The sequence below is a fragment of the Chiloscyllium plagiosum genome, chromosome 17 (genome assembly GCF_004010195.1).
Source record: "Chiloscyllium plagiosum isolate BGI_BamShark_2017 chromosome 17, ASM401019v2, whole genome shotgun sequence".
In the NCBI taxonomy this organism is placed as follows: Eukaryota; Metazoa; Chordata; class Chondrichthyes; order Orectolobiformes; family Hemiscylliidae; genus Chiloscyllium; species Chiloscyllium plagiosum.
The window spans coordinates 13973339-13998783 of NC_057726.1; the positions used below are offsets into that span (position 1 = coordinate 13973339).

The window sequence follows — 25445 nt, forward strand, 5'->3', positions numbered from 1 at the left end:
GCTAAAATGGGGCTAAGTGACCTTTGTTCGACCCTCACTACAGAATCTTCTGCATAATCCAGTTAACCTTTGATTTTGGCTCTCCCTACAAGTCATTGGTGAGAACAGAAGAATCTATGGATATGATCACAGATCCTACTGTCACAAGGCAAGTTCCATTTATAAAGTAACATTTTCTGTGCTACTCACCATGTACCGCAACATTTATAGATCTGTATTTTTTTCTGTGGCACAGTGGACCCTTATCTATCCTGACACATCAAAAGCTCCTGACTTAAGGCACATTTTTATGAGTCTCTCATTAACCAAGAACTATTATAAAACACCTCTTTATAAAAATGTTTTTTCTATGACTCCCAAGGGAAGCCTGTGAAAGAATGCACTGGTTTATAACACAAATCTGGAAATAAGATTGTCATTTTTGTCACAACTTAACAAACATTAGTCCAATTAGCTAACTTTGAAAAAAATCATGACCATAATTTCCTTCATAAAGTTAAAAAGAAATTTGCAGGAGAAACAAAAATGACACAGGCAAATATAACAGTTAATAATAACTTCATTCCCGATGTGCCTTGGGTTTCGGTATCTATGACGGGCTTCAGTAGCCAGCAGTTAGACTTGGGACAAAACGATACACCTAGCGGCCTACAATAAATAAGAACAACAAATAAATAATGGCAGAAAGAGAGAGAGGGATGAAGCAATGGTTACACTTTTTTTCTGCTTGCCTACACTTAATCAACAGCAGATTTCATCAAACAAAGGAGTAAAATGTAAATCAGTTTCATTAATTCTACCTTCGACAACCAGCCCAGGAAACCTGGACATAAATTAATGTACTTTTCATCTGTAAGGCTTCGGCAGGTTTGTAAGAGAAGAAAAAAAATGAGTGTTTAAAATGCTTCCCAGATTATATCTGACTGTGAAAGGCTGGGGTTTATGTATGGATTAGTGGAGTGATAGACCCTGAGCAGCTAAAGGCTGATGACTAATTACCTGACAAAACCTCACTTCATTCAGCTTGGTCATTGAAATTAATTTCTTTTTCAGTAACAGCCAGCAAACAGCTTCAAAATTCAATCGAATGCTCAAATTAACAGGGAGTCTAACATTATTTCCCTACAATTAGGTTTTTAACCGTGCATAGATATTTTTTTTGCTAAGTGCATTTTAAACATTAAAAATACTCCTTTTCTAGTTCCTTCTAAACCACTGCTCACCACCTCCCTTGCTTCAACAACTGTTAACACTGGAATGTTTTACAAGATTAGCTTTCAGCAGCACATAAATACTGATATACTCTACTCCAGTTTAAGCAATTTACAATTCCTTACATTTAACCCGTAGAAACAAAACACTGCCTGTTAAAATTTCATTTTAAATCTTAACTCAAAGTCCTTTTAAATATTTTACATTTTTTTCTTGGCCCTAAAATAAGTATCTGTTTTTTGCAAGCTGTCTTAGCAGCAAAAAAAACCTTGAAGTTGAATGTTGTTCAGTGCTAGTACAGAAATTCACAGAAACAAAAAAAAGGTGCTAACTCACTGTGTACTCAGAATCGCTTTTCAATAAACTTAAGTATGACTTTACTCTGGACTTGGCGCTGAAATGACACTATAGCTTTCCTAGGATTGAGCAACAAAAACAGCTCTCACAACATCACAGTGATATACAATTATCTCCCTCATGGGGTTTCAAAATGTTATACCAAATATTCACTTAATTTTCAACACAATGCGGACGTCATTATTACCATGTTAAAATGATGTTAATGCTAACATTTTATGGAAAGTTAATAGCACGAAGTAAGAATGTAATGATACCGTGCCTCCAGCTCAGGCAACTACTTTTCACACACATATAATGATTCCTACTGCAGGAATGAAAAGTCAAAACCATTAAAACGGTGTCAAGTGCCTATAATGTTCATATTCTATTACAGTCAATGACAATTAACATTGTCATTCAGAAAAGTCAGGTGCAGTATCAGGTAATCTAAATGCGGAAAAGGAGCAACTTAATACGGCTGGTTGCCAGTGACTCTGTGATCAAGTATCAGAGAATCTACTACATGAACTATTTTAAGCCTGTCGTCAGCAAATAAAAATAAAAGAAACTGTCAAAAGATAGTAACATGACTTTTCTGTCTTTGGTGAAATTATCATGATCTATAAATAAATCAAGTGATCAAAGAAATTGGTTAATTATACTTAATTGCAAGGTGATGAATTTCTATTGTAAAAATGATGATAACAAACCAACTTTAATACCAAACAAACAAAGAATTAAATTGGGTTTACCCAATATAAAGGTGAAAGAAATCAGTTAATTGAAACAGAAATGTTGCATTTATACAGAGTGCTCAGGACATATGAAACCACTTTACTGCCAAAGAATGAGTTCTGAAGACTAGCCACCGCTTGTATAACAGGTCAATGCTGCAGAAATGTGCAAACAGTGAGGTCCCACGAACTGCGTACATGATAATTCAATAGATCATACGCTCCTGTGGTATTGGCTGGTTGCCCCACCTGCACAGGAAATACAAGTCCTCAGTTTAACACCTCATCTGAAAGATGACATCTCTGACAATAGAGCAGTTACTTAGTAATAAATTTAAGCATCAGTCTCCATGGTATGCTCAAGCATTAGGGCTTAAACTCACAACCTCATGTTTCAGAATTGCCCCCAGTGATGCTACATATTATTTCAGGCCAGCAGAACCAGCTTTACCACAATTGCTGAATTAAGTTTATTTTAAAGTTTTAAACCGCAAGTAAGTTTAAAAATTAACAATGTTGCGAAATAGTTCAAGTTTGGAAAATTCAGATTTGAGTTCTGATTTGAAGAAAACAGAAATGTACTCTTAGTGTTAGAGTGGGCATACCTTAGCCGATGATTTACCAGATAATTGAACTAAAATTCCAGCTTTGCATGAAACCATTTATACACAGGAAATATTATTGGAAACGTTAGTCATATAACATTAATACTACCTCATAAACCTGAAAGACCAGACTCTGCAAAATAAAGGCAAAGTTTTTTCCTTGGCATCTCTCTGCAAGAAATGACTGATACTTTGAAATTCTGCCAGGTATAGACAAATTAGTAGACCATTACATTATTCTGTTTATATGGAATCAGCCAAAAATAGGAAAAGTGCACAAGCTATTAAAGTTATTGTCCTGTGAGAGATGGTTTTAAATGTTTTACATCTTTGGCATAATAACAGACAAGTTTCTAAAGGTGATGTAACACTAAAGTCCGTTGTGCAAACATGCTGTACCTAGTAACCTACTTTAATCCACATTGAAACCAAAGAAAAGCGGTTCTTAATAGATCATGTTCTACATGTAAAATAGTTCTTTTTAAGAATTTAAACATTTAGAATAAATTTGTCATTGCACATTATGAAACTTGTCATCGCACAAAGCAAACCCTGAAATACTGTAATTATCCCCATTTGAATATAGCAGTTCAAGACCCTTTCTTCTCCTTCTGCTCTTGCCATTATACTTCTCTCAAGGTTCACCTGCTCATTTACACCCATTGCAAGTACTCACGGAGCAACCATTGCCTAATCTGTAAGTACCTTCAATGCCACTTCAGAAAGTGCCACCAATTGCCACAATTCAACTAAGACAATGAAGGCAGAACATTAATTTCCTCTTCCATTCATTTCTTTTTATCTTAAAAAAAATCTGGGTTAGACTGACATTATCTCGACCAAGAAGTTATCAGAGCACAGGCTTTAGTGTTTCATTCCTATGGATCAGTATAAACAAAAGTGAATCAGAAACACTGTTACTGCCAAAGGATGGAAGCTGACATAAATAAAAGCACAAGTAAGAAAAGTGCACGAATGGGCCACTGCGTTGACAGAAAATACAGATTTTGCAACAAAATTGTAGGGTTATCGTCATTCGATTACTTGCACATGGTGCATGCATGGGTCTGCACTGAAGCTGAAAATTACATTAGGTTGCTTTCTGTGTTGATGGAGCAATCTTGATTTTACCAATACTAAGTTTATACTACTGTCTGTAATAATGCTAATTTACCGAGCTTTTATAAAGTAGCAAATATACTGTAGCTACTACTTCAGCACAGATCTAATGCATTTTAGTTTTCTTCTTAAAAAAAAGTTTCTTTTAAACCAGATAATCCTGTACAAAATATAAAAATTAAAAATAACAATCATAATGAGCATGTAGCAATCAGTATTGACAAGGAAGATGCTGGTTGTGTGGTAATGCCACTGGATGTGTAATCCAGAAATCCAGGTGAATGCTCTGGGGCTATAGGTTCAATTTTCACTGTGGCCAATGGTGAAATTTGGATTCAATTTTTTTAAAAAATCAACACAATTTTAAAAAAAATCTGGAATTAAAATGAAACATTCCTCCTAATGGAGAACATATTACTATTATTGATTGTCATAAAAGTCAATCTGGATCATTCATGACTTTTAGGAAAGGAAAGCTACCATCCTTACTTGGTCTGGCCTTAAATGTGACTCCTGACCCACAGCAATGTGAATGACTCTTAACTGGCCCCTGAAATTGCTGAGCAGGCCACTCTGTTGAATAAAGCCATCATAAAGAAAAGAAACAAATGGAACTGGGTGGATGACCTCGCATCACCATGAACAAACACAGCTCTCCAGAGACTAGAGTATCTTCCTCATCAACATCTGGGAGCTTGTCCCAAAACTAGGATAGCTGATACACAGACTAGCAGAAAGCAGCTTGACACAATAATATGCAGAAAAAGTCCTAGGCACCACCATCACTGGGAATGCCCTGCCCCACCAACATAATGCTGCACAGTCATCAAGGGGTTGCTCTATGCTCAGGTCAAAAGTGGACAAGGAAAGCTACTGTTGACGCCTGAGTCAAAAAGTGTGGTACTGGAAAAGCACAGCCAATCAGGCAGCATCAGGCAGAAGAGTTGGCGTTCATCAGGAAGGCTTATGCTCGAAACGTTTACTCTCCTGCCTGACCGACTGTGGTTTTCCAGTAACATACTTTTTTTGACTCTAATCTCCAGCATCTGCAATCCTCACTTTCTCCCTGTTGATTACTGATTACCATCACCATTGACTCATGGATCAATATTCCTCTAGTTTGCACCTTGCTTACAGGAAGTACTGAGGGCAGCAAGGGCACAGAAAATACTCTGAATGAGGACTTCAGTCTCCTTCACCAAAAGCATCACCACAACTGGCCCAGTTCTAATGGACATAGTTACTACAATAGGACTGCAGCTGGTGATGAGGACACCAACAAAATGGACAAACAGACTTTACCTCAACATCAGAAGTCTACCTGTTGCAAATGCATTTGTCTGTGACAGTATTAGCAGGGGTGCCCACCATACAGTTCTTGTGAAGACCATGTCCCATCTTCATGTTGAGGATGCTCTCCATCATGTTGTGTGGCACTACCACTGTGCTGGATTGAACAGACTTTAATGAGATTCAGAAACACACATGTGGGCATCCATGAGGTGCTAGGCAATCAGTTGCAGCAGCATTCTACTCAAACACAGTCAGTAACCTAATTACCTGGCATACTTCCACTCTACCATTACCATCAAGCTGGGAGATCAACTTTGGTTCAATGGAGAGTGCAGGTTGGCATGTCAGGTACAGCAATAGATTATCTAAAAAAATTGAGTAAAAGGAGATAGAGACAAATCAAATTAAGTAAAGTGTTTTTAATTTTATTAATTATACAGCATGCAAAATTAAGTGATTTGAACTCTGGGAGATTGATCTAATTATGTACCAGCTCTACTCCAGCTTCTGAAAGATCAATCTTTCTGAAAACACTCCCATTCTTGGAGTAATGCACTATTTCTAACAGGGTATTATCTATTCTTTGATGGAATTACCAAGGCTGGTCTGTGACAGGGAGCCATATATGATTACAATAATGAATTTTCAAATTTTTCACCACCGACGACAAAGAGGATTCCTTTCTGGACATCAAGTTACCTTTATAGTAAAGCATTAGAACTGGTGGAATTCAACTGTCTCCCTCTCTCAATACATGTCCTACCAAATAAAACCATAAGGCATAGGAGTCCATCGAGTCTGCTCCATCATTCAATGAGATCATTGCTGACCTGATAATCCTTTATTCTTCTTTCCCTACCTTTTTCCGTAACCCTTGATCCCTTTCCTGATTAAAAATCTATCTATCTCAGCCTTGAATACAGTTAAATGATTCGGCATCTACAGCCCTCTGTTGTAGAGAATTCCACAGATTCAGTACCTTCTAAGAAAATAAAAAATTCTTCTCACTTCCATCTTAAATGGGTAATCTATTATTTTGAGATTCTGCTCTCTGGTCTTAGACTCCCCCACAAGGAGAAACAGGGTAAAAACAAAGACTGCAGATGCTGGAACGTCGATTTTACTGCTCCTCAGATGCTGCCTGAACTGCACCACTCTAATCTAAACACAAGGAGAAACAGCATTTCCACATCCACCCTGCCAAGTCCCCTAAAAATCTTATATGTTTCAATAAGGTCACCCCTAATTCTCTTAAACTCCAATGAACATGAGCCCAACCTAATCGATCTCTCCTCATAAGTCAGTCCCAGAATCAGCCGCGTGAACCTTCTCCGGATTGCCTCCAATGTCAGCATATTGTTCCTTAGATAAGGGGCCCAAACAGTATTTCAGCTGAAAATCATGGTTGATTAACACATTTTATTCTATTTCTACTGTTTGGTGTGCAAGTAGTCCTGCTTTGACATTTCACCAAGTTAACAGTGTATTTTGACCCTTGATATCCAGGATTCTCCAGTCTTGGCTCACTCTGTTTTTACGGGAACATATTGACCTTGTTCTCTTGCTATTTCCTCCTTGAATGCCCCTTCCATCCTCTCCCACTGCTCTGTACACCGTATATGGGTAAGATTTACTGGTGTCTCACAGAGCCCTCAGTTCTCATTTGTTTCCTCCAAGCTGCTGGTAATGTCAATCGCAAGCATGTCCTCTGCTAACAAGTAAGTGGAGTATATCATTAATGCTGTTTCACTTAAGATAAGAAACATCACCCTTGAAACGCACGAAGTATGGAACAATGGAAGAGGTAAATGATTCTAGCATGAGGTCAATGGCTCTGAAGGTACATTCAGGGTATTCTCCAAACTTGTGTCCAGTCACCTCAGAAAGGAGAGGGGCCATACTAAATATTATCCTGTAGTTAATAGTGAAATCTCATTGCATCAATGCAGTTACTTACAATTGGTATGACATTGCATCCAATCCTCAGCAAGAGAAAGGAACTGGAAGAAGATTTTTAACTATGTCAGAAATTTCTAGCAGCAAACAATGTTTAAATTGAGCTTTAAATTTAAATTTGAAAACTCACAATCTAGTCACTGCTCTATTTTAAATGTTCTATTTAGAAATCTTTAAGTTGTTAATGTATTTTACAAATAAAACAATCCCGAAACATTGTTAATATTATGTTCTGAATGAGCTCAAAATCCATGGGTACATTAGCTCTGTGCCAATTGTTACAATCCCGAATGTTAATACTGGACAAGTCAGATCCCACAGTGAAACTTGGTTTGTTAGAATTTAACTTTTTTTTTAAACCATAGAGGTTAATTACTGAACACATTCACAAGAAGCTGCCAGTGTACTTTGAATATAAAGAATAAAATGTTTTCTAACAAGATGACAAAATACGCATTACACTGGACAAGAGGTTTGAAAGATTTCATTACAGATATCAGAAAAGGATTCAAACTTTTTCCCCTGAACTATCCTTACAACCACATCCAAACCTCAGTGAAGGTTCCTTCCTCAGACTCATGTTGGTACAACTGCAGTTGGTTTCCTTCCAGCACATTTAGGTGCAGTAACCAGATGGTTTTTCACATCATCTGGTGCCTTTCCCTGAGACACACAAAACAAGCTCCAAATAAATGCAGTGTGACTCTAATTAGTAGCATCTATGTTTGTTCCCTAAACCAGTGACTAGCAGTCTTTCACTCTTTGACATACACCACCCTGAGACAGATTTTCTGGAATGCTTTGCCTTTCCCTCTGTTATTGGACCTTTGTCACTAAACAACGCCAGTTCTTTACTCTCCTTTTTTACTGCACTGTATTGTTCACCTCAAAGGTTTAAAATGCCAGTATTAAAACAACCCTTCAGCCATCTAATCACCAACCCACAGGAGCAATCAAAATGAAATTATACCATATCTGTCTCTTCTGAACACAATATGCAAGACACAATTTAAACTTAAAATTATGGATTGTTCTTACCACTGTGGATGGGTTGGTTGCAATGCACAATTAGAGTGCCATACACTCCCAGTGGGATACACAACTAAAAAGTTTAAGTCTTCAGGAATGGCTATTAATCTGCTTCCATGCTACTCATTCATTATCTATCATCTTAAGATCTGTTTGGCATCATTCTGATCGCTCTAAGTCTAATTCACATATAAACCATGACCTTCATTAGCTCCCAGTCAAATACCACCTTGAAAAAAACACCACTTTCAAAAGTCTTTTCCTCATTTTCAAGTCCCTCCATGGGCCTTGATCTGTTTTATCTCCATAATCTCCCCCTGCCCCACACCGTCTGAGATATCAATGCTCATGTAACTTTGGTCTCTTGAACATCTTTAATTCAGCTACCAATGCCATAACATCTGAAGTGGCATCACTAAACCTCCTCAACCCTACTCTCTATATTCTTTTAAGATGTTCCCTCAAACTTTCGTCTTTGGCATAGTTTTTTGACCATCTGCCATAATCACCTAATGTCGTTCAGTGTTTAATTTTTCTTTATACCATTCTCAAGAAGACCCTCAGATTATTTTATTACATGAAAGGCACTGCCTAAATAAGATAAAGCTGTCATATTCAGATTCATGTGACACCAAGTTATAGTCCAGAGGCTTATTTGAATCGCAAGCTTTTGGAGCACCACTGCACTTCATATGATGAAGTAGCAGCGATCCGAAAGCTTGTGATCTCAAATAAACCTGTTGGACTACAACCTAGTGTTGTGTTACATCTGACTTTGTCCCCACCCCAGTCCAACACCGGCACCTCCACATCATAGCTCTTATATTGGCATAAAAATACTCAGCGAAGGATGTTTAAGTTACTGTCACAAAGTTAGTTTTCTGACAAACAAATAGGAAACTGATGACTTTGTTCAGAGTGTATTCATACTTGTCACGCAGATAGCACAAACTGCAACATTTCATTTTCAGCTTTCAGGATAAACGCAAAATACTGCTCACTGAAAGAACCACAGATGCTGTAAATCAGAAACAAAATGAGAAATTGCTGGAAAAGTTGAGCAGGACCGGCAGCATCTGTGGAGAGAAATCAGAGTTAGCATTTCTGGTCAAGTAATCCTTCCTCAGAACAGTTCTGAAGAAGGGTCACTTGATCTGAAACGTTATCTCTGATTTCTCTCCACATATGTTTCCAGACCTGCTGAGCTTTTCCAGTAATTTCTCTTTTTGTTTGTGGCAAAATATTGCTAACTTTATTGAACCATGTCCTGGATCTTTGAGCATCATGCTCAAACCTACAAATGGAAATTGTATAAAGATTTTCTGTTCACTCAAAAATGTTTGATTGTGTGCCCCCTTTAGAATGTATATCTCTGTTCTAATACTAAACATGTGGTTACTGCAGGTCTAAGTGGAATATAACTGAAAGTAAACACAATAACCAAAAGGGCAAAGGAAGAGTTGGACAATTAGCTGTATTCTTTTGTTTCTTTACACTCTCCAAAAATCATTTTAAATGCCAGACAAAGAAATCAAATGCATTGAAAATACAAGATTCAAAAGCAACAACAGAGGACACCTTGAAATAAAGTAGACCTTGCTCCACATCAGAAATGAGACCTGCTGAATAAGCATTCTTTGTACAGATTGCAATCATACATTCAACCAGTTTCAAGATATGCCTTTTATTAAATAAAGGTCATTTGAGTGAATGATTCATGGAATAGGATTTCTTTTAAACAGAAGCACCAGTTATGTACACTCCACCACACTGGATTTGCATAATAACTACAAAAGCTCTGCACTTTGCCACCATTATTGCAGCAACAACGTTTCCGGATCAATACCTCATACCATCAAGTGACAATGTGCAGTCCTTCTATCCTTTCCTTTTGCCAGGTGACACAACTGCCACCATCTTGGAGTCATAGCAGGGAACGATGGGGATCTTTGGAAATGGGTGAGATTTTGTGGCTCAATATGAAATAAGTACATTTCACTAAATAAGAGTGTTAAACGAATTTAACTTATACAATACTGAATAATATTTTCCAGGGTTAAGGCAGGCAAGTGGAGTTATGAGCAACATTCCCTGTAATCTTTTCTGTTGCTGTGTGGACCTCCGAGGTCTGTGCCCAGCTGCAGCTTCCCGAAGTCAGAGCTATTTACTGACATGGTGATTGACACGTACGGAGCTACACCGTCTGGCGTAATGTTGCTTACCACTATATTCAGATCAGTCTCACTTTTATAGCAGGCTGAGTGGGCCAAATGACCTATTTCTTTTTTAAAAAATTAAGTTAGGAAATGTGGGTTCAGTGGTTGGGTCAGCTTTTATTGCCCATCCCTAACTGCTCTTGAATAGGTGGTAGTGAGCTGTCATCTTTAACTGTTGCAATCTGCTTGCAGTAGGCATAGACACAACACTGTTAGGAAGGGATATCCGGGAATTTGACCCAGCGATAGAGAAGGAATGGTATTTCACATGATGTCAATGCAAATTATACAACAATGATTTTAGAAAGAAAGCATAAGAAGAGACAGCAGTGCCTATTTTATTCATATAGTTTGATATACAAATATATGCAAAAGGTTGCTGTGATAAATTCCCAAGAGCTTTTTCCAGCGAGAAAGATTAAGAATAATTTCTTGAAAGTGGTCACAGTTTCTTATATAAAATCAGTTTTTTATTAACTTCATGTCTTAAAAGATTGCTTGTTTTTAATATCTGTATTGCCTTTTTGGCGAGGACCCTTGTGGATCTATAGCTCAAAAACAAAACTAAGTCACTCAGACCAAAAGTTGTCTCTCACTGTTATGAATCCATAAGATGTTCAAGAGTCATGAAGCTAATATTTTGCTGTGTGTAAATTTGAAGGAAAACAATTTTGCTCAGCTGCCATTCAAAAAATGCCATTTTCATGAAGAAACTTATCTCTAAACCTTCCACACGATGGCTTTGTCTTCCTGCACATTTCACATTGAATAGAATGTAATCAGCACTCTATTCTTCAAGTCCTTCTCTGTATATCACCTTGCAGAGATCTGCAGAGTTATGAACTACAATAAAGTGTTTTTGCAAATATACATAGAGTTAAACTTTCAACTGTGATTTTTTTTATCTCCAAAATGTGCTTGTGGTGTTCTCATGCATTATGTTCCATTGCAATGGAAATATTTCTTTTTATAAATTGTTCCTGCACAAGGACAGTGTCTTGTCCCATTATATGAAATAAAAATTAACTTGCACAATGTGTTATTACTGTGTGCTGAAGATGATTTTCCACAGTTCATCTCCTTCACAAAGCTGCTCACTGGGCTGTGGAAGTGCTGCGTTACATTCACATAAGAATAATTCATTTGTTCCCAACAAGTAGACTATTGATTTTGGTTCCCCTTTTCCTACAAACTGAACCAGGTCTTTACAGGCTAGAACAATGCAGGGTCTATTAAAAGCAGGAGAGTACCACGAAAAAGATCTCCATCTCTCTCATCAATAACATGAGTGACCTCATGCCTGTGTTGTGCTATTTTGTGTATTCACACAATCACAATGTTCCAGGGCGTTTAATGTGATGAAACTTTTACAACTACACTGCAGTTGATCTTTCAGGATTAAACAGAAGATTAAGTCTGGAGCCAGTGACATCCTATCTTTGTGTAGTTGTCCCTGAAACAGACTGGTATTTCATTCCACATTACAGAAAGAAAAAAATCATCAGCAGTACTTTGCAATTGTAGCCAGTGCGTGACGCGAATGTTAATCTTGGGTCTACGATACACTGGGTCGCTCTCCTGCACTACTTTTATTTCTTTGCATTTATAACCCTTCAGAAGCTCTTCTGTTTTTACAGTGTAATGAAAGAGTGCCATGTACCTTCAATAAATCCTCCTCATCAGTTGAACTGTTTCGCCACTATATCAGACATTTACAGCTCAGTTTTACTGTCCTATTATCAGCTAAATCAGTCTTGTATTGTTTTTAACTGAAATATAATATGCAAAAACAACAGCAGACTATCAGCCCAATAATCGTTTGTTCTGCAAAAAACAGCTCATTAGTAACAAGAAATACACACTGAAGGGTGAAATCTGAAAGCCTTTATAAATAGGATTTCATTTATGGTTATATGTATCTTTCATTTTTGATCAGGTACCACATCTACAGCCATGTATTGATCAAGTGCACAATGATTTTTTTTGTCTCATCTGAAATCTGATTGAGATGGTCAAAATACCTCTCGGTTGCATGCATCAATTATAGCTTTAAGGTGCTTTTGTCATAACATGATGACTGTAACATCTCAGCAAACTAATGATTAAGTAGCAGATGAAACTACTATTACCCGATTAAATGCGACCGGTTGCATGCAAGTGAAGAAAATTGGGCATTGGCAGCTAGTCAATGAAAATAACTAATGGTGAACTTGAAACTAATTTGTTCTTTCAACAGTTGGTGTCTTCCATTTCCTTTTTTGTGGGAGGGGAGGATTTAATAAAAAGCAATTAGCTCCAATGAGATTATAACAAGTTCGAATAACTGATTTTGAAAAGACTGCATCTTCCAGTTTATTGGTTACTACAAATTAAGGCACTATTAATCTATTGATTCTATAAGTTTCCAAAAGAGCATTGTGATCCTCACTGCAAGTATGATGTATCTAAAAGTGCTGAATATGACAGAATTATGCAATGTATCTACCTTGTCATAATAGTGCATTTTAAAAGATATTATTTCCTCTATCATTGCATTCCATGCCAGATATTAACAAATTCCCCTCCATTTCATTTCACTTTTCCGGTTATTTGTACATAAGTATAATCTCAACATGACAAAGCACTGCCAAGCAACACAACTGATCAAGCATCTGCTTCATACCCAGAATACTTGGTTGTGGCCTGTGCCTCATGTAAAGCAGTCACTTTAATGTACCTGCTCCAGTTAGATGTGATCATTTCTCAGCCTAGTTGGTAGATGCAATGCTGTGTGCAAGGAAATGGTTCCAGACAAGGGGCAAGAAAAATACCCGACACTGCAGTTTATCAAAAGGTTCCCTATTGGGTCTTTCTGGCACATCAGTCACATGTTGAAATTCCATTGGATGCACATCAAGTAAACTTGGATTTCACCTCAATGCAAATTAATTTCAAATCATTATCTCTCAATTTAGCATATTGTCTCCAGCATCTGTCTACGCACTCAAATGTTATAACTCTTTAAATCAAAATTCACATGCATTATGTGGAAAACCTGCAATGATAGCAAAAATAGTGTATTGAAAAACACAAAGAACAAACTAGCTCTTAAAGATCACATTTGTTTTAAAAAGCAAAATCATTCGAAAGTTCTTCCTAAAATAATCTATAGTCGAGTAAAAGTGATCAATTTCCAGTTGCCTTTCATTACTAAGGTCTAATGACTGGACAGTAGTATAAATTTTATTATCTGAACCATCATATACATGAATGTGTTGCTGGAAAAGCGCAGCAGGTCAGGCAGCATCCAAGGAACAGGAGAATCGACGTTGAGGAAACTGGAGAAATGTGAGTTCATCCCTTGTGGTTGGAGGGTTCCTAGGCGGAAGATGAGGCGCTCTGCCTCCAACCGTCGTGTTGCTATGGTCTGGTGATCTCAGCCTGTAAACTGTACTCCCCACACTTAAGATATTTAGCAATTCTAAATGTGAACAAATGCAACCAGCTTTCCATTAATTTGTTTTAACACAAAAAAGACAATGATACAACACTTCGTCAGATCTCTTAGAAATATCTCAATGCATTTTACAGAGTCCAGTGACAATTGTTATATAGGTGAAAACATGCCATTTTGCACCCACCAAAACTCCAAAATTAGCAGTGTCAGGAATTTCTGTGAAGCGCCATCCATTAATAAGACCATAAGAAGCAGAAGTAGCTCATTCAGCTCATTGATCTGCTCCTCCATTCATTGAGATCATGGCTGATTGGGTAACCCTCAAATTTCACTTTCCTGCTTTTTCCTCATAACCCTTGAACAACTGAATGGGCAATGGGGGAAGCGTGCTGACTTGCAGGGAAGCGTATTCAAATTATTTTCCAAATACTTTAGTGGGTTTCTTGTCATCTATAAGAATAGGTGGATAATGTCTCATTGTGACACCTCATTTAAAGAACATCATCTATAACTGTCGTCTAACTTGACAGTTAGAATAGGATATGGGCTGATGATTCATGGAGTCAAGGAGATTCCACGAAGGGAGGAAAATCATGGCTGGGAATCAATTCCAGGTTTCCTGAGCCCATTCCTGGGGTGTTCATTTTTTTTTTACTGGAGCTTTTTAAGGGTGAGGCTTGTTGCGGTCACCTGCTGCAGCCTGCCTTCCCAACTCAGCTGATACCATTACATGTATAGACATGTTCCAATCCTATGCAATTTCCATTGGGTCAGACTTGTTTGACAGAACCATCAGAGATGTCAGGAACCCATAATCTTGACGAGATATCAGTTTGAAAGGCAAATTCAAAACATCTTATCCATTTCTCCCTATACCAGCTATGCTCCCCTAAGCACTCACATGTCACCATCGACCCTCCAAGCAACCTCCATGGCCACTCATAATCTTCATACTAAGCTTTCCACTTTCACATCCATTCATCAATGATACATTCTGTTTGGAACTAATAAACCCTATAGTGATAGTATAATGTATTAAAATATTTTCTAAAAGAGTAAAGCATTCACATCTTTCCACTTCTTATGAAAACAAGCCAATTAGGCATTTTTGGCTGACAGACAATGGAAAAAGCAGCACTCCAAGGACAACATTGGTTGATTGACAGCTCTGGACCTTTGATCTTTTCTGTCAATTGTACATTGCTACTTACAAAAGAAAACATGGTTTCAAATGCTTGCAGTTTCTAAACTTGATACTTGATACAGTTTACAGGGTGACTGACACTTTTATCGACTATTAGTAAAAGGAGATTTTTTAAAGAAATTGGAAAAATATGAATGAATGTATTAGTTCTTCTGTAACTTTCTTTGCACACTGTAATGTCACTATATGGTTTTTGGCTTGATGTAGAGTATATTGTGAATGAATGGGCATAAAAGTGGCATAGCTTGGCATGGAAGGAATGACTGGCAGGGTGCATGAATGGGTGGCATTGCTTGGCAATAAAGATTTGAGGATGTGCAATTGGACATAGCTTGCCAGGGAATGAAGAAGGGACATGGGATGGGGGATGGGGGGAGGGCCATGAGCTGACAGAGGGAATGGGGAATATTTACGAGTATGGGTATATGAGTTTGAGGGTCATACTTTTCTCATTATAATTATAACAAATTTAATCAGCCTAGCAGTTCCTCTGGCTGCTGTGAAATTGTTCTTACCTGGTCCAAATGCGGTCTGCACCCACTCCCTCTCCCTTACTTTCACACCCACCTTTGTGGACACTTACCCCTAGGGAGGAAGGTCAAGTCAGGAAGTTTATCCACTCCTGGCACTGGCTTTGAGCAGGAAAATCCAGCCCAATGGAACTAACAGAGCCAAACTGGGAATTAGGAGCTGCAGGAAGTTCTTTCTTAATTGCTTAATTAGTAATTTTAACAGGTAATACTAAAAAAGAGTGAAACATTGTCGTTCCAAATTGTCTACAACAATCACATACTTTCATTCTTAAACTGCGCCAACCCCAAATTTAATATTTCTTCCATTATCTTCCTCTTTACAACCCCTTTCTGCAATCCCATCCTTCCCAGGGGCATTTTCTTGGCAATCATGCTCAGCCAAATCAAAACGGATTTTTTAAATTCTGGCAAGTTTTACACGCTGTCATTATGACTTAGTGTTACAAGGGCATAGACGGAGCATGCTCTCATTTCTTCACACCCAACCACAGAACAATAGCGAGGGTGGGCGTATTGAAAATAGTTATCATTATAGGTTGAAACCTATGACCCAAAACCCTCATCCCACTCCACACTACCCCAATGGTGGGCTTGGTGGCAGGGATCCCAGTAACCATCCTTGTTACCTTCTTGCCCCTCAAGCACAGCAGGAACATTCGAGTTCTCAAGGAGAGTTTGGGCAGTTGAGACCGATACTTACTCGAGTTTAGAACGATGATAGGATATCTAATCAAAGTTTATAAGATGGTAAAGGGGATTGACAAGTGGACAAAGAGCAGATGTTTCCTCTTGTCGGGCAATATGGAAGGAGAGATCATAGTTTTTGACTAAGGGGTAGTAGATTTAAAACACAGATAAGGGTCATTACTTCTCCCATTGTTGTGAACCTGTGGGATTCTCTATCCTACAGTGTGGTGGATGCTGGGACACTGAACAAATTTAAGAAGGAGATATAGAAATTTTAAAACAATAATGGATTAAACAGTTACGAAAAGCAGGCAGGAAAGTGGAATTGAGACTGGGATGCGATCAGCTATACTTATGGTAAATGGCTGAAGAGGTTCGAGGGGCTAAATAGCCCACTCCTGCTTCTAGCTCTTCTTTTCTTCTGATATAGACATCATGCAGCTCCTAGAATACCAGGTACCAACTTTGAAGAAGTGAAGACTGTACATCTTTTGCACATTAATGGAATAGAAATCTTTTCTTTTGGTGAACTCAGCTGCATTCTAATATGATTCTGCACCCTGCAGCTGGGCAAACCCTGCTATAACCACAAGATCTACTGTAGCACCGATTTCTTCACGGGAAAACCAGATGTAGTAGTGTGACCTAGTACAAATGGCATCAGTAACAGCCATAATACAACTGAGTGTAGATGACTCAGAGATCCCACACATGTCAACAGTGACTCCATGGAAGAAGCCAGTTGCATAAAAGTTCAAAGTAGCTGTCAGCCGAACAGCCACTGGGATAGAATGGTCACCCATACCTTCAGGTCGAAGGTCCAATTCCAGCAGCTGATGTTGTTCAGTGACATCTCCCTGACATCCTCAGCCTGTGGCAGCACTGTGCCTCTCATCCTGAGGAAACAGCATTGAGTACAAGAGACTCTGGCCTTTTGACTCTTGACCATTGGAGGGGACCTTCAGCTATCAACCCTTCAAGAGCAGGCTACTCAAAATCCACTGGAGGTGACTGGTGGTCCTGGGCTTCGTGGTTCTTTTCTGTTTCTCTGTATCTTCTTTGGATGATAGCAACTCGGATGAGGGAACCAAATGCGGCATTTCCAAGTTGGTTGACAACACAAAACCAGGCGAGATTGGGGATTGTGAAGAGGAGACTTCAGGGCAATCTAGACAAGTAGGGTGATTGGGCAAACACATGACAATTGCAGTATAACATGAATAAAAGTAAAAATATACACTGTGGTGTGAAAAACAGAAAGGAAAGATATTATTTAAATGGTGATACACTGGGAAATACAAAGGTTGTCCTTGTACACCAGTCAATGTAAGTAGATGGGCATGTGCAGTAAGCATTAGGAAGGCAAATTGCATATTAGCCTTTGTTGCAAGAGATTTTGAGTTCAGGAGTAGGGATGTCTAACTACAGTTAGTTAGACACAGACTTTGTGAGAATGGACCTGAAGAACTGTGTGCAGTTTTGGTTTCCCTAAATAAGGGATGATGTATTTGCCATTGATGGAGTACAGCAAGGGTTCACAAGGCTGACTCTGGGGTTGACAGGACTGTTGTATGAGACACACTGATTCATTTAGGGTTGCATTCACTACAATTTAGAAGCATGTTCCCCAGAAACTGCTACTCAGCCTCAGAGATTTGTGTAGCAGGAAACATTAGAGGTAAGGTAGACTAGGAGGAGACCATGGATAGTTGATCTTACTCCTTTGACATCCCAAGCTGTATTGTCCACAAGCCGATTTGACAACATCATAGTGGATAGTGCTTATAAATATAAATTCATTCAGGCACAAACACAACAGTGACTGACTATCAAAACTGAAGCTTTTGGAGGTTTTATTTTCTTTTATTGAGCATGATTTGGGAATGCATTCACAACATTGCAAGAGAGACATGGATAAAGAGATCCAAATGATCTATCCTAAGTCTTCCATCTAGCAAAAGCCAGCACAGTTTCTGTCCACTTTGTGCATGATTCCAGGGATTTTATCTCAAATATCTTATTAAGTGGTCTTATTAAATGCACATTTTTCATTTACTTCCATATATCAACCCAATTGTTTTTCATCAGTTTTAACTTGCGCACTCTTATCTAACGGTTTAACTCGAAGTAATGTTTCAAAATAATTTTTAACATACCGTCAATTGTATGATTCATTCTCAGTCACTCCCATTCAAAAGTGAACAGCCTCAATTTTGCTAATCATTCTACATCATTTAGTTCTCTAATATTAACAATCTATTGTGTGGTGCTTCTCTGCATGATCTCTATAATGTTGATATCCCATGACTAGTACTTCATGTAATGCTAAGGAACAGTGTTTAAAAGAACATTGAACTGATTAAGCATAAGTTTGTTGGCCTTGTGTTCCACTGCTATGATTTTTGTACTTCCCTCTATATTTTATGTTGCTCATTAGACATATGAGTGCTGAGTTAACTAAAATCATTAGCTCTTTTCCAACTTAAACAATTATTTCAATTAAACTTAGCAGGACTGAAAACTCCGATATTTTTCTTCCCTTGAGCAGTATTTTACATTTGTTGTGCTTTTCTTTGATTGCCCAATTACTTATTCGACAGTTCCATTGTCATCTTCCTCAATTCAAGATTTCTACCATCTGCAAATTTAGTCAGTTTGTATTGAGCTTCTCAAATCAAGTCATCGAGATTAAATTCAAAACATCTTAAAAATGACCCCTGGGCCACTTCACTCAGTAGTTCCCCTTGCCCTGGTATTGCTCTACTAATAAATACCAGCTGCTTTACCAGATAAATGCTTATCCCTCCCCAGCTTCTACCTTGATTACCCAGCATTTTATGCTCAAGTTGCAGGTACCATGAGCCAAGGACACTATGCCAGAGCTTTCTTTCTTCTTGGGGGTCGATTACATTCATTTCAAATGCCTGAAATCTCAGAAGATGAAACATGCCCTGCCATTTTCTGCATTCTTTCCAGACCCAGCCATAAGTCAAGTAAAACAAGAAGGCTGACCCTTTAACAAGAGATACAAAGCTGCTCCCAAAAGACGCATCACACTGAGCTTCCTGTGTATTGTTGGCATCTGATAACATTTGAACATGAAAAAAAGAAAGAAAAGAACAGCAGCAGCTGTTATATTATTTTGCCATTCTATAGAGCCAGGCACCCAATGGGGAAACACAGAGAAAGTATCAAACAGAAAAGTATACCCTATAGCCAGCACTTGATCTGTCCTCCGTGCAGTTTCAGTGGTAACCCCACAGTGTAATCTTTTCATCCTTTTCACACCATAGCCATTGCAGAAACTGAAGGACTCTTAAAAAAATACTTAGGCTGTAACATTGCTCAGGAGATCACTCCATCCATTTTGTTGTGTACTTTTGTTTTGCTAGTAGCAAATCAAGAAACATTAATTATTGATGCTTTCCACACTGAGCTATCACAATGCCCAAAATGCAAACAGGTCCGGTAGCATCTGTGGAGGAATTCACAGAGGTAACGTTTCAAATTGATGATCTATTGTCAGAATATTTTCCAGCCATTCTGACAAAAAGTTCATTGACTGGAAACATTAACTCTGTTTCTGCATCCACCAATGCTGATAGATCTTCTGAGTATTTTCAGCATTTTCTGATTTTACTCTCACCTACCAGCATCAGCAAGATTTTGCTTTTGCACTTCAAGGTATGTTTGTGTCATATTAATTACTAATCCATAGCTTATCATGCAAACTGGCAAATTATCAAAAAGTTACCAGGTAAAGCTGAAGTTGTTTAGGTTATTCACATTAAAATAGGCCTATTCTGATCAGCTTCTCCAACTTATTTCAGGTACATGTGCTGTAAGAACACTCATCACATGCTCGCATACATGATTATCTAAAATACAATAAAAATTATAAAGATTTATTCTTTCACAAGATTAGATTCTCTACAGTGTGGAAACAGATTCTTCGGTCCACACCGACCCTCCGAAGAGTAATCCACCTAGACCCATTTCCCTCTGACTAATGCACCTAACACTACGGGCAATTTAGCATGGCCAATTCGTTTAACCTGCACATCTTTGGACTGTGGGAGGGAAACCGGAGCACCTGGAGGAAACCCACGCGGACACGGGGAGAATGTGCAAACTCCACACAGACAAAGCCCGAGGCTGGAATCAAACCTGGGACCCTGGTGCTGTGAGACAGCAGTGCTAACCACTGAGCCACCGTGCATCACTGGGGGCATCACAGGCAATCTCAGCATTTGTTGCCCATCCCCAATTGTTCTTGGATAGGAGTGGCTTGCCAGGCCAGTTGAGTCAAAATTATTACTGTGCATGGATCTGGCATCATATGAAGGGCAGACCAGGTAAGGGGGGGGGGGGGGCAGTCTTCCTTCCCATCTATCCGCTCCATCCTCCTCTCTGACCCATCACCATCACCGACTCCCACCCCCCCCCCCAACCTTCATCTATCTATCACATTCCCTGCTATCTTCCCCCCATCCCCACCCTTCTCCCATTTATCTCTCAGCCCCCTTGGGACACTCTCTCATTCCTGATGAGGAGCTTATGCTTGAAACATGAACTCTCCTGCTCCTTGGATGCCGCTTGACCGGCTGTGCTTTTCCAGCACTACACTCTCGACGCTGTATTTAAATACAGACTTTCTTGACTTCAAGACATTGCAAAAATCTTTACAGCCAATGAAGAACTGGAAGTGTCATCACTACTGTAATGGAGGGATTCCTGATCATTTAACGTATTTATCTGGTAAGTGTTTAACCGTACACATCTGTAAGGTCCTGGGTTAGTCTTTCTTTTGTGCTGTGATCTTAGGTTTGTTAATAGATGATGGACTACAGGTGTCCCACATGAGGAAAGCAGTTCAGCTTCCAAACTGCTGATCACTGCTCAGTAAAAAGGTACATGGACAAAGGGCAGGTCTGATGGCATTGAAATCATGGTCAAAAACGATGTGAATATCAATAGGAAGAACTGCTGCCTGTAAAGCCAACTTCTAGTAAGGAGTTGAGAAGAGGGAGAGATGGTCTGAGGGAATTACAGAAAGCAAAAAATATCAGGGTACCATTTTCTAGTGTCACTGCCCTACAAAAATACAAAGCTATTCTCCTGCCCCATTGATGAACAATTTTGTCTGTTTGAAATACTTTTACAAAAGCATTAAAAGCTAGTTGGAAAACAAAAGTATCTTCCAAAGCACACTGTCATCATTTGTGGGAAGCACAAAACAATGCAGCCTGTTCCTATCTTCCCAGCTGTTATCAATAATGTTTCTCACCTAACCTGCTAGAAAACATGCTTGAATGATGAGCAAGTAAATATGCACTAACAATCAGCTCCACATCAGTTTCCAGTGAACACCATCCCCTAAGGAATACATGGCTAGCAGCAGACCATTGCATTCCTCCACAGTTTCTATACCATACCTTCATAGAATTTGGGACTTACAGTGTAGACTAATACAAGAGCAAAATTCTGGTAACGCTAAAACTGGAAAAGAGGTGTTTATCTGTATCAATCCAGACATGTTTGTTATAATACATTACAGCAAATGACAACGCCAAACAGCCATTTGGTCCAAAGCACTCATGTTGTCATTGATGGGATACAACATGAGCCATCCTAACCTGTTATGTTCTGATATCCCATTATCTTTATATCACTTATCCAAACAATTCTAAAATGTCAACATGGTCACTGATGCAATTGCCATCTCTGGCAGTGCATTCACAACCTTCTAATAAGTAGTTTTTTCAGCTCTTAGTCCTAACACTATTGCATTGAACCACATGTCTGATCCCCTCATTCTCGAACTGTCATTCAGTGGAACCAATCTGCTTTTATTTACCCTTTACACTTCTTCATAATTTTAAACACGTCAAGCAAATCATCCTGTCAGCTTCACTTTTCTTAGGATGAAAGGTTCAAATTTTCTCCTTACCGCTTGCATGTGTATTTTCTCAAACCAGGCAGAAAAGTCTAAACCAAACTCAACTGCCCCAACAACTTGCTGCAATGTACAGTCAATATTACACACACTACTTCAATTTCATTTTACCAGTAATTAATTTGTGCCTCATATAATATTGTATCTGAGTGATGTTCAGACACCATACAGACCACATAACTATATCCTTTTCCTCCTGCACTTTTTAGCCTTTTAACTTTGGAGAAGAAAGAAATATAAAGTATTCCCCTGGAATAGCAAATGACTTTTGATGCCAGTAATGCATTTCAGCACAAAACCTGTGTCAGAAATGTACTTTTGAATTGATCTTAACAAATAAGGATGTCAGAAGATAACAACTGGTATTTAAATTGTGCAAATGCCATAGGACATTTTGGAGATAGTTTTTGATACAGGATAGAGAGGCAGAATCTCCAAAACATCAGGTCAAGATGGAATGAAGGCAGCGGAGAGACCCAGAATCAGACAACCACAGTGAGGGGGGCATGTTCCTAACCTTGTACATGTGCATTAGGTAAGAAATATCATTCAGTGTCTTCAAAAATCATAAACAACAAACCAGCAATTTCTTGAATTGTCATCAATGCTCCTTATAATTGTGAATGCTCAGAAAATCATCTTGATAAAGTGCGCTTGTGTTTTCGAAGAGCTTTACTTTGAATTTTTTTGAAGAGAAAGATTGCTGTTACTTTCTACCATTAAAGTGAACAGAAATCTAATCAAATTAAAATTCGAGAGAGTTATTCCATTTCTTTTCATTTACTGGGAATTCCCTTGTCCCAATATGCCACCATAGTTCAGCGGTAGTCGTTTATTCACATAAATAGCATTTCTGCCAATGATAGAGCAACGAAGCGTGAGGGACCCCAAGCAAATTGTCAGCCAGTGTTTTTAATACTCACACTTAAGATATCTAAATGCATCACTTAACAGCCAGAATAAAATGACTAATGCACTGAATAGATCATTAATAAAATCAAAATGCGCCAGTACAGAGCTATTTCAGCAGCTAAAAAAAATCTATGATAGCAGGCGGATCTTTTAAATCTCATTGACTAAAATCTTCATGGCTAATTCATGAACCAGAGCTTGGAGATTACTGTATGCAGCTGGATATGTGTCAGCAGCATTTTGCAGTATTCTTCCAAGCTTAATAGAGAAATTGTCTCAAGTATTGCAAATAAGTACTCATTCCCGGAGTGCAGAAGGGAAAAGAAAGAGAAGCAGGTCATACGGTCTAGTTTATAAAACCATAAGCTGTACATAATCAACTCTTCGAACGAGTCTTTCCTCTTTCTGCAATCATTGCAGTTACGTGTTCTGGGACTGACTGAATTAATCTACGAAGCACAGCCTAGTCTAGCAGCAGAGGGAATAACCTCAATGCCTGCAGTCATGCCCCAGGGTTATTATTCTCTACTTTCCTCCTGGCCCACAGGAGACCTGTATAGGCATGACCACTGCATTCAGAAAGCTGAATAGATGGGATATGCGTGGATTGAATCACAACGTTCCATCCGAACGAGAGCCATCAGTCATGGTGAGCTACGAGTCATGGCAGTATAAACAAGGCAGAAATGATAGTCAATAAAATCACAATTAGGTGCACTGAATGTCAGCTTTCCCCTGTGTTCACAATCAACAGAATCAATAGCCCACAGTCTGGAAATTTTTCTCTTCTCCCTTTCATTCTTGTTTTTTTTTCCAGCTGAATCTCCTATTAGTGCAAAAAAGCCCAATTACTGCCTGTGTCACCACAGGATAGCTAGCTAAAAGCTGCCAAATTAGTAAGCGTTAGTTCTTGACAATGAAATACAATCAAGAGAGTGAACTCAACAAGTTTGTGAATGTGCCCACAGAAGCATGCTTCTCTTATCCACAGAATGATAGGGCTATTTCCAAAGCCATATACAACAGTAAAACAAATGACATGTGCACTCCAATCCTATGTGAACAGCAATTTCCATATAAATTAACACGATAAATTCTCCTAATCTTTACATAAAAGTGCACAATTAAATTTACAGTACTTAAATGTGATCACACATTTCTATTAAATTGATATCTCACCAACAATTTGTCATGAACTATTGACTAGATTTAATTAAAGGTCATTGCTTGTCAAGCTAGTAGACCAGTATATTTTGGTGTTGATGAAATTGTGGAGCTCCAGAGGTCTCACTTCCCTTTGCTTACAGGTTGTTGACAACAATAATGTCACGTACTTCAGCACCATGAGTCAAGTGATTCTATCCACCAATAGAGCACGCAGTGAAAGCAGTGTGTTTGTGTGAAAGTAACATTCCCTTGTAAGCTTTTTCTGCATTCAGTTGAATAGCTGTAGGCTTTCAGCAACTCCAAAATCCGGAGGTGAATGACACATTTATTCCAAAGAGATTGTGCAACCAACTCTTAAAAGTGAAACACTAGATATAATCTTGATAATAACATTTTAATTAGAATTGAAGACTTTTTTTCCGAAAGGCAGGCTGTCCAATGAGGCCTACCTTGCAACAATTAGACAAATAAATAGAAGTGATAGAAGTCATGTTTGTTTTAATATATGTACACAACTGTGTCCAGTTTAGCTTTTCTAATCCAGCAAAATGTATTGATTTTTCGGGTAAATTCCAGCTCTTGAACTTCCGAGAGATTTCTGCTCTAAATCTGGCCTCTTGCGCATCCCTAATTTTTGTTACTCTACTTTTGACACTGGGACTTCAGTTTCTCAAGCCTCAAGGTGGCACTTCCCAAACTGTAGGATGTTACTCCAGCAGGATTGTCAGCTCAAACCTTCAAGACATGAATCTGAGGCTGTTATGGAGCTGCAACTGAGTGTTAATATCTATAGTTCAATCTCTTGTTTTATTTTAATAACGAGCATGACTATGGAATCCTTGAGCTGGAAATGTGTTGCTGGAAAAGCGCAGCAGGTCAGGCAGCATCCAGGGAACAGGAGAATCGACGTTTCGGGCATAAGCCCTTCTTCAGGAATGAGGAAAGTTTGTCCAGCAGGCTAAGATAAAAGGTAGGGAGGAGGGACTTGGGGTAGGGGCGTCGGAAATGTGATAGGTGAAAGAGGTCAAGGTGAGAGTGATAGGTCAG

At 38.7% G+C, this 25445-nt stretch overlaps 1 protein-coding gene across 9 annotated transcripts in view; it reads right to left on the minus strand.

Annotated features, from left to right (window-relative positions):
- The window catches only part of wwox (WW domain containing oxidoreductase), a 946567-nt gene that overhangs the window by 435345 nt on the left and 485777 nt on the right, over nucleotides 1-25445 (minus strand). Inside the window, exon 9 of one of the 9 annotated variants that reach the window (XM_043706568.1) lies at nucleotides 566-648. The exons of the other annotated variants lie outside the window; for them this stretch is intronic. Within the exon in view, the coding sequence (XP_043562503.1) occupies nucleotides 616-648 (33 nt within the window). The 3' untranslated portion in view covers nucleotides 566-615. Of the gene's footprint in view, nucleotides 1-565; nucleotides 649-25445 lie in introns of those variants that run through there. 9 annotated transcript variants of the gene reach the window in all.